The sequence below is a fragment of the Montipora capricornis genome, chromosome 9 (assembly GCF_036669925.1).
Source record: "Montipora capricornis isolate CH-2021 chromosome 9, ASM3666992v2, whole genome shotgun sequence".
Lineage (NCBI taxonomy): Eukaryota > Metazoa > Cnidaria > Anthozoa > Scleractinia > Acroporidae > Montipora > Montipora capricornis.
The window spans coordinates 28,276,461-28,286,605 of NC_090891.1; the positions used below are offsets into that span (position 1 = coordinate 28,276,461).

The 10,145-nt window shown below is 41.9% G+C and overlaps 1 protein-coding gene across 1 annotated transcript in view; it reads left to right on the plus strand.

The window, feature by feature from the left end:
* Positions 1–9,573, plus strand: part of LOC138017495 (WD repeat-containing protein 17-like) — a 27,817-nt gene extending 18,244 nt beyond the window's left edge. Inside the window, exons 19-27 of the mRNA XM_068864565.1 lie at positions 1,116–1,252; positions 2,545–2,656; positions 3,907–4,048; positions 4,729–4,831; positions 5,684–5,785; positions 6,159–6,254; positions 7,010–7,071; positions 7,172–7,278; positions 8,470–9,573. Of these exons, the coding sequence (XP_068720666.1) occupies positions 1,116–1,252; positions 2,545–2,656; positions 3,907–4,048; positions 4,729–4,831; positions 5,684–5,785; positions 6,159–6,254; positions 7,010–7,071; positions 7,172–7,278; positions 8,470–8,589 (981 nt within the window). The 3' untranslated portion in view covers positions 8,590–9,573. The remainder of the gene's footprint in view (positions 1–1,115; positions 1,253–2,544; positions 2,657–3,906; positions 4,049–4,728; positions 4,832–5,683; positions 5,786–6,158; positions 6,255–7,009; positions 7,072–7,171; positions 7,279–8,469) is intronic.
* The last annotated feature ends 572 nt before the right edge of the window (positions 9,574–10,145 follow it).

Here is a 10,145-nt window from a genome sequence, read left to right on the forward strand (position 1 = left end):
GAAGCTGCCTACAATACCAAACACTAGCAGGTTACGAGAGCTGCTTCACTACTGGAAGATACACATGAGATTTGATCCTTTGTCCTGTTAACTAAAATGCAATCGTGCTAGCACAAATATGTACGACTTCGAAAGAACATATCTTCTTGAGTATTAGCACATTAACTACGTTTGGAACTGAAACGGAAAGTACAAGCGAATAAGTCTTCAGTTAGTTTGTGTACTTTCTTCTTATCCATTGAAAATATTCACATGCCACGTGCAGTTTGCGTTTGCAACTTATTTTAGATCGTGCAGTGAGTTTTTCGACTTTGATCACGACGACAATGGTAGCGGTCGCATTAGGGAGCTAACACTAGAGTTAAATCAAGTTGTATTGTTCAGTGTTTCAAAAAACCCGAGACTTGACCCTTGAGTAGTGTCAACACTAGTGTTAGGCCCACAATGTGCTTATCTCAAGTATGACCGCAACCACTTTAGTGTCAACATTGGTGTTACACTGTGTTTCTATCAAGTGTGACCGCAACCAATAAAGGTTTTAGTTTCAATTCTTTTTTTCCCGCCGTTCCTAAGTGGGCGGTGTCAACTCTTTTAGAATCTCATTCTGAGGACAAAAAAACGGCGTTGTATCAATTGAGACTACATGGAATAATGTTGTAAGGGAGATAAAGCAACGTGAACGACAACGACTTTTTGCCGGTCTACTTAAATATTTCGCGATCTCCTTCACACTAGACCATATAGAAGAAGTGCCCTATAACTGGACAGGTATCAGCGATCGTGGAGTAAAGATCAAGAATCGACGATTTTCTGTTGCTCAGGCCTGGGTTGCTCGAAGCATGGTTAGCGCTAACCGGCGTTAAATACCATGCAAACCAGAAGCCGGTTTTTATACCTCTTAACCAACTGTTAGCGCTAACCAGGCTTCCAGCAACTGGCCCCAGGTTGTGAGCATAGAACACACAACTTGTGAGATACAGTACAAAGTAATACCTTTCGTTGCCCGAAAACAGCAAAACCGGCGCTTTGACCAGGGTCTTGTGATCTAAGAGCTTTACAACACCTTATGTCCGTTAAATGAAAGGGCTAACCATGTTTTTTTCCAACCATTTCAGTTTTCCCTTTCTAAACTCATCCGAGGCAATGAGCTTGAACTCGCTGTTAGCGTCGGAATGGTGCTTAAAGACAACACTCCTGAATATCATCTGGCCGTGGAGCTTCTCTCGCGAAAGTGCGAAAAATTGGGAAAATGGTAAGAGCAATGTAGGTGAATGTTTGTTGATCATTTGCCAGAACATTTCAGAAATTTCGGTGGAATGAAAATGGTAAGGCCATTTAGTTGAGCGTGATGGGAAAATGTCAAAAAATTTCGGTATGTCTTGAAAGGTAGCCCAACATTTCCAACCGAAATTTTCAAACGGAAAACTTATTTACCATTCGTTTTTACGAAATTTCCGAAGGGAAAAGGTGTTCACCATTTGCATTTCTCCATGATTTTGCCTTCCTCCAGATTCTCTCGGTAAACTTGAACGAATTGTGTAAATGGTACACGCTTCTCCATTTGGGAGTTTTTGCTTACCAATGATTTGAACAAACCTAGTACAAACCGATTTCCTCTTGTAAATGGTAAACAACCTATGTAATCTACAATAGCTAGCGATTGGCGCCGTTTGTTCATTGTTAGCGACTTTGAGAAACCATCGTAAAACAAACTGGGTACGAGCGGTTTCTGAAAGGCCGTTTACACGACAGAAAAATTTGGGTCCGGACCCTTCAAAAAAGCGGTACGGACCCATAATTTTTGTAAAGAAACACTGGAGTTTCTGCAGGGCCATAGGCGCACGGGTCCGGACCCAAATTTTTCTGTCGTGTAAACGGCCTTAGAGTTAAGGTTCACATTTGCTGCTCACGTTGTCGTCAAAACCTCAAATCTTGTGATTTCACGTCGTTGTACGTTATGCATAGTACCGCAAAAACACGTGCTAAAATGCGTGCCGCACGTGCAGCACGTGCAGCACGATTATTTGTCCTCTTTTGATCAATGGCGTTATGTTTTTGTGTCGTTGCCGTAGCCGTAGCCGTAGCCGTGGGCATGTACTAAAATCAGGAACACTGGAACACTCCGGAACACCCTGGAAGTAACCCAAAACCCTCAATTTGGCTAACCCTAGGCCTAAAAACCAACTTAAGGCCTAGCTAGGCCTAGGGTTAGCCAAATTGAGGGTTTTGGGTTACTTCCAGGGTGTTCCGGTGTTCCGGTGTTCCAGTGTTCCGATGTTCCGGATTTTAGTACATGCCGTCGTCGTGTGGAATTCCTCTCTTGAATCCGAGACTGAATCTGACAAGTTTCGACTGCGGTGACGTTGTAGTAATTTCAGGAATATTCTTGCTCTTTTGCCATTTCAACTTAATCAAAAACATAAAACAAACAGCGGCTATAAACATAATCGTGAAGCGCATTTGTTTGTAGCCGCTGTTTGTTTTAAGTTTTCGATTAATTTTAGGGAATATTCTCGAGATTATTGTTTTCATTATGTTATTTAGGGACACCTGTATTACCTTACTGAAAACATTACCCACCAGTGAAAACTACCTCATTAAGTCATGCGCTAGATGCCAGGGAACTGTCACAGAACTGAATGAATTGCACGAAAAGGTATGTTGTGCACTTCAGCTTAACTGCACGTCATTGAATAAGGACAACATATACAGTATCCTCATTTGTTCCTAAGGCCTCTAAATGCTAAACAATAGTGGAAGGGCATTTCGCAGTTCCTAATTTTGGGCTTCCTTGAGTTTTCCGCGATTATTCCATTGTATTGAGGATTCACCATAGGGGCGAGGTATCCCGTAGATGGATTTAAACTAAAGTTAAAGAATGAACGATTCGCTGTGGTATTCTCACGTGGTCTTGGAAGCCTCAAGCCTGGTTTTCACTAGCGACATGCGCAAGCATAAGTGCAAAGCATAATAGCGCTCATTTCATCGTGAAAACCGCCTCGACGCAAGTTTAAACACAGACGCAAACACAAGGCTCAAAGCTTTTCCTTTTCGTGTGCTGGCGTTCGCCTTATACCGTGTGAAGACGAAAAGCACAACGAAATTTACTACGTCTGGCCGTGTCTGGCCAATCAAAGCACTCTTTCCGGATTCCCAGCGTCTGAGCATTTGAACAAAATGTCGGAGGCCGTGGTTGATTTTGATGGAGTTATGTCGACGTTCGTTATCACTTAGCATAAGTTACTTATGCTTGTGCTTGCTTGCTTGCTTGCTTTAAGGTTGGATATTTCACGGCGTACGGCAAAGAAATGTACTGACTTAATTACGTGCCGGCCGCATGTGCAGCGCGATTTTTTTTTTTTTTTTTTAACCAATCATGTTATTGTTTCGTGGTACTGGTTTTGCTGCATCCGCTCTCGGTTCGCAAACTGTCAATTAACAGCTTGAAGCTTGTGGGTGGTTTATTGAAAGACCAGTTCATGTAGAGCGGTTTTCAAGTGAGTGTCGGAAAAACCAAAACCTAAGTAATAACTTTTCGTCAATCAAAAAGGACGGAGACAATCCAGTAAACCAATCAAGACTCGAAGTAATTACACGTAGGCGACACAAAGCGCGGGAAATGTGCACGCGCGGGCTAGAATTGGTTTTGGTTTCACTAAAGGTGGCGCGAGAACTTTGAACCAATCACTGAGTGAAGTAATGCAAAACCAAAGTAATTCGCTAATTACTTTCGACACTCAATTGAAAACAGCTCTAAGTAACCAAAACAGCTTTAAAGTAAAAACACTGAAAGAAAGGCACCAGTAGCCGTTTCCAATGCTTGTTGGAGTTGATTCCGGACCCACCAAACAGCAATGTCACTCAAACCATTGTTAACTGAGATTCCGTTGTTTTGATTCAAACCAGGCAGGGCTACCCAGCGTAGAAGAATGTTTACAAAATGCCGAGGCGTTTCTTGACGATAGTAAATTCCTTGAAGCCATGAAGTACTATTTGCTGTCCTCCTCGCCTGAGCTGGCGCTCGATGTCGGTTTGAATTTGGTGCGAGGTGAGACAGATCTCGTCCTTGAAAACGTGTTTAAATTCCCTCCAATCGAGCAAATCAGGATCATCGAAAACGCCGCAGTGGAACCTATCAAAAAGAAGTCTCAGTTGTTTTAACAATGCGTTGCGTTATTCACCGGCTTGATAGAGCAGATAACTGAGTTATTCATTAGACATTGCACAGGGTGCTAGGGGTTTTCATCCGCAGCAGCTTAAAACCAAGAGTAGAGCGTTCATGAAATACTTTCCACTCCTTTCTTTTTGGCGGGTTATTTGTGGCTGTGCTACAATAGCGAGGAGCTCACGATCCAGCATCCAGGGGATATTGATTGGATTTATCCTCTGGAGCAGCGGTAACGTGTGACCAAGGAAAAACCGATAAATTGTGAAACACGTGTTTCCAGGATTGATAGAAGGCTACATCTTATGATTGGCTTAAAAATCTTGCGCCATAGTCACGGCCAATCAGGGACAAAAGCAAACTACACGTAACTTGTTCGTAAGTTTTTGTTTTCCCGCGCTTCACTCCGGCTGCACGCGGCTGCAAGTGTTGCCTGCATTAGGATTGGCTCATTTGACCTACTTCGTTCGTTGTGGTTGGCCAAAATAGCTCCTTTGTTTTTGGGCTTCGTTCTTTTAAATGGAAACCGTTCTTTAACTGCTTTTGTTTATTTCGTGGGTTAGATGCCATGAACAAGCCTTACTGGGTATTAGATGACGTGCTTGGTGTGATCCAGTTACTGTCTTGTATCAGGACAGACCGGTTACAGCAAAACAGAATTTCCAAGTAAGTCAACAGCGCTGTCAGTTAAGTTTTTGGTTTCTCAAATAATAATCACTTTCTCACACCAGTTTCAACAATTCTGAGGGAATACCTTATTTAAAGAGCCATCTAAAATCGCCATATCTTTTGTCTTTAAACGTCCATGTGTTAAAAACGAACCCGGTGACCCCCAATTTTTATTGCAGGAAAGCGATTAGCAGGCTAGGATAAAACTATTTGCTGCGTGAAAAACTCTTAGGAGTTGATTCATAGCCACCTTGAAAGTAGGAAAAATTTAAAGTGGCTGTGAATCAGCTGCACAGAGCAAGAGTTCTAACTAATTGGGAAGACTGTCGCTCAAAATAAAATCACATGAAATCAAAGCGGAACAAATCAAATCTCACACAACAAAGGAAGCTCTAATGACAGTGTCACTGTGTGTCCTTTTCAAGGCCAGGCCACAATACCACAACACTGCGATCGCAGTTGGCAAAACTCGGGTTCTTGAAAGTGCTGCCTTTGTAATTACTTGCGCACTGCAAATGGTTGAACTTACAAGTCTTCTCGGATAATGACTCAAGCTCTCTTGGTTGTCAGTTTTTATTCCAATCCATGTTTGAATTGAAATTGTTCAGCTGGTAGTTTTTAATGTCCTTACTGCGTGTTCGAAGTATTTCGACTGGAAATGAAATTCTCGCAACCTTTTGGTTCCGACTGTTAAATGCTTATGGTGCAATGAATTGGAATTGGTGAAACAGATTATCTGTGTAACAAGGAAGCTGCTTCTTCATTAAGGAAGTTCGCTTGTTGGGATACCAGTCGTCAGGAGCCGTAATGCTAACGTGTAGTGGTATATTTCTTTTTTTTCCTTTTAAGGCAAAGACAAGAGCTGTTGGTATTGTCTGCTTATCTTGGGGCCTTGTTCGCAATAAGGAGAAAGTATCATCCTATTGTTCTTCCGCTCTTCAAACACGCCAGGTAAAGGGAGACGTTGACGGTACCCAAACTCATATTTTATCACACAATCATGCGTGATGCGTGACTGCAACTCATACAGCGCAGCGGTATTCAATCCGCGTAATGGCCCATTTCCGAGTTGCTGCATCTATCAGTTTCAAAACGAGTCCCGGTGCACAACCATTCAAATGTAAATGAGTTGCGTATTCTTATGCAAATCAAACTCATTTCCCTTACAATAGTTGAGCACCAAGACTCACTTCGAAACCGAAACTAACAGCTACTCGGAAATGGCCCATTGTACTTTTAAACACCGTTGCACAATGAAAGTAGTAGCTAAACCCTATTTGTTATGTGTAATTTTATGAATGTGCACTTTTTGTTGAAATTTCAGGCAGCTGTTTCGTTCGGACAAGATTGAGTTGGCGGTCACAACGTCGCAAATTGAAACCGAATCTGAGGCGTGGCTCGTGTTCAACCAACCACTGGAGTGAGTACTTCGGGGATGGTAACAGACTTGTAATGAAAATTTAGAGCGTAGTAGTCTGACGTGGCTTTAAATGGATTTTTTTTTCACGTGGCGTCCATTTTAAGTCCCGAGGGAATGAAAACTTTTCTTTTGCACACCTGAACTCGTTTCCAAACACATGAACTTGAGGCTTGGCGTACGAACTCTATTGTCTTTGACCAGCATGGCCGCCGCGTTACAAAGGTCTTTAGGCCAGCTTCGTATTCTTGGACCCGGTCAATCTCGTTCAAAGGGTTTTTCCTCCGAGAGTTAGGCTGGTGGAAAAGGCCCTGGGAACAAGGTTGCGAATCGGCTGGACTTGAACCAGCATGGAATGGAGGCGAATGCGGAGGATTTCCTTAAGACCCCCCTGAGAGTTCAGTATATCACCCGGAGCCTTCAACATCCGTAACTCTTTGCGCATTCTCATTCCGTCCGTATTTGCAACGGCTTTCCCGCCAAGTATACGGCCTCTTAGCCAATCAACGCGCTGTATTTCCGTTTACGTCACATGTGCATAAATTACACATGAATTGAAAAAGAACCCGGTCAACTCAAATTAGGGGGATCTTCTGATGCCTCCATTTCATGCATGTCCCAGGCCAACCGTTGGCTTCGAACTGATGTATTGCGCAAATATGTTTTTTCGAAAGATTTCGTCAGGGGTGCTCATGTCACTTTTTCTTATCTTGTCCGATAATTAAACGCTGGCTTAATGCATTTTATCTTGTTTCCAGTCCCTCGGTGAATCCCACTCCGGAACAAAAGGCCGTGTGGGATGCGTTACTTAAGAAAGTTGGTATGTAGTTGTGCCTTCATTATAATACTTTTTATCATATCAACTCAGATTGTCCTTTGTGTCTCGTTAGGTGAAGGATAACTTTGGTTTCTTTTGCTAGGAACGGAACCTTCAATGTACACCACGGGTGTTGATATTGTAGCCGGTTCTCTTCTGCCAAGTCACTCTGATGTGCAGCTGTCTTGCCTTACAGGAGAGAGAATCAAGGTAATACCGCAGAATATAGAACAAAGCCTTCCGGAAAGTTCTCTATTCCGCGAGAAGCGCTAGGTTGGATTCTCATGGGCCACCTCATTTTATAGACTGCATTTTTGCTTGAAGCGATTTATTTATCGCCAAATGACTCGAGTATACTCAAGCAAGATCCGCTAACGCATTTTGGTATTGCAACCCTCCTATTTCAAGTTCGGATGCCACTGAGCCGTAGGATACTCGTGCTAGGCTATTGAGCTACAACTTCGATCATAAATTGTTGTAACACATCGCTAGAACAGCACGTAAATCGCATCCAAGCTATTAATAACGTTCTCCTCTTCGTCCCTCCCACCCTTCAGTGTTGTGTTTTGCTCTCAAAGCCATAAAAAGATCAACATTGCAGTGGAAGAGGGGGCAGATTTCCGTCTGTTACAACATTTGTGACCGAGACTGTAGATTCAAGTCATACTCTCGCAGTTTGTCTGAGGGAGTTGTTGCCTAAAATCACACTAAATAGCATACCATTAACCAATTTTGCTCATGGACTAAGGCAAAATCACACAAAGCAAAACCTTGGAGTGTTTCCTTTAAGGAGGCTCGAAAGGGTTTTTTTTGTTGCTATAGTGTTTGTGAAACGATGAAAGATACCAAAGAAGGATATTTCATAGTGTAGACAAACTATAAATATCTTTGCAACTCTATCGTTGGGTAATACTTTGAGGGCACTTATGACGTCATAACGGTTACCACGGCAACACGTCAGGTCAACAAAAAGGCCCTGTAAACTTCAGTTGTTGAAAAGTATATGAAAAATTAAGTCGGTGACCTACCGTTTTTATTTCTTTGTTGGAAATTTCCCTAAATTCTTTTACTTATTAGAGAGTATGACAAAACGTTATCTAGTAGAATTTAAGATACATCGAAAAATGGCATATTATAGTCTACAGAAAATTGTACTAGATAAATTTCCCCGAAACTTTTTTATTTAAAGTGCCATCGTGAATGATACGTGCATGCATCTCTTCATTCTTTTGACTCGTCACAAGTATAGATAAATTGTCGAAAAATAGGTGTAGATTTTTTCAGTTTGCTTTCATACTTGCAAGCTCCTCAAAGTTAGCTGTATTTTACCCTCCCCTATTTTATCAACAGATTGAGAATGCCGACTCTTCAGAATATTTACAAATGAATCTCTTTCTTTAGGGCCCGGCGTTTTTCCTGAACGACGGACGCTCCGTTATGTCGTTAAACAATGCTTTGATGTGGGCCAAAGTGAATGCGTTTTCGATCATAGGAGCTGGTGTACGTCTTGAACCATTCTAAAATATTGACTTGTGTCACGGCGAAGTGTCACGACAAGGAATTGTGATGTCACGAAAGTGGCGTGACAGGAGTGAAATGTGGTTTTGACAACAATAAGGCACACATTCAAAGCAATTGAAGTTAGGAAGTTGTGCACGCAAACGTCTCTTCGTCTCAGGTCGTGGCCTTCTTCCACTTACTGATAAGAAGGAAGTGGCGTGTTGGAAGATCGCACGTGAATATCGCCTCCCGCTCCCTTCAGGCGTGGTTACGCATCGGGCACGATTGGCTCAGAAATGAACAGATGTATTTCAGTTTCTATGGTGACTCGAAGATACTCGGAAAAAAGCTAAATTTAGATTAGAAGAACCCAATTTCATTTTCCTAGTCGCCTAGCTATTTTTGGAACGTGACGAATTCTGATCTCTGTGTGAAAAGTTGTAAATTCACTACTTGCGCAAATCCCATAATACACCTCCCCATGTCCCAGGAGAAATTGCAAATAATGGTTATGCAAAGGTTTTGGGGGGTAACAGAGGTGTATTATGGGATTGTGCAAGTAGTGAATAGAGATAATTTAGAAAAAAAATGTGATATCTCAATGAAAGCGGCCTTCATGCAAAGGCGATTTTTAAAATACACTTTTTTACGTAAGTGGTCTTAAAGCTGGCCTTTAGGCTAAGGGATCATCAACCATAGAGAATAATGAGTGCATCATTTGTCATTGTGTTATCATTCACAATTTTGTAGAGGGTCACAAGATCCACAGTGCTGTTCATTTACACAAAATTAGGTTTTGTATTATCAAATTAGGTAGCTTAGAGACATTTTTCTAATCCAATTTTCACTGACATCTTTTTAGCCCTAGAATTTTTGATAGGAGTTGTTGCTGGCTCAACAAACAAAGTTAATTTGCTACTTTTTTGTTGTTCATTTACACGCTTATTGGCACTAGGTAGTGTATATATTTGTACGTTTTATGATTCACCGAAATAAACCCAAAAACGATCAAAAGACTATTTATTTCTCCATGACAAAATGTAATTTTGATTGTTCGTAGCTCCGATTAAAAATGTTTTCTGAAAAATAAAAACAAATAAACATTGTCCGAATCTCTCGCTCTCTCAGACGTTTGCCCGAGATAGCTGACATCAACGTTTTGTATCTTTCATTGTACAAGATTGGTATTGCTAGTACTTCAAGTGGACCTATTCTCTGAAGTCCTTAAGCGTGTGAAGGGTCTTTGGTGTGAACTTACACTGTGCTGATTTCAGATGGTAAAGAATTTCCCAGATGAGTAGAGATTGAGACTACTGAAAGAGATCCTGAACGTTTCCGGGCTTTCAAGAACGCTCGCCTGGCACGCGCGCGGAGGAAAAACCCCATTAAGGGGTACACCGTGCCGGGTGCCTTCTTCACGCTCGTGGCCTGCACTTTTCACTTAGCGTTGCTGATCCAAGTCTTACTAGTTTTACTTTTGCTTTTCTCTTCGGCCAGGAAAGAATCCCATTTCCTCTGTTAACTCAAAGAATGTGACCTTTGAAATTGAGCGTCACGGAGCTTATAGGCCATTTCTG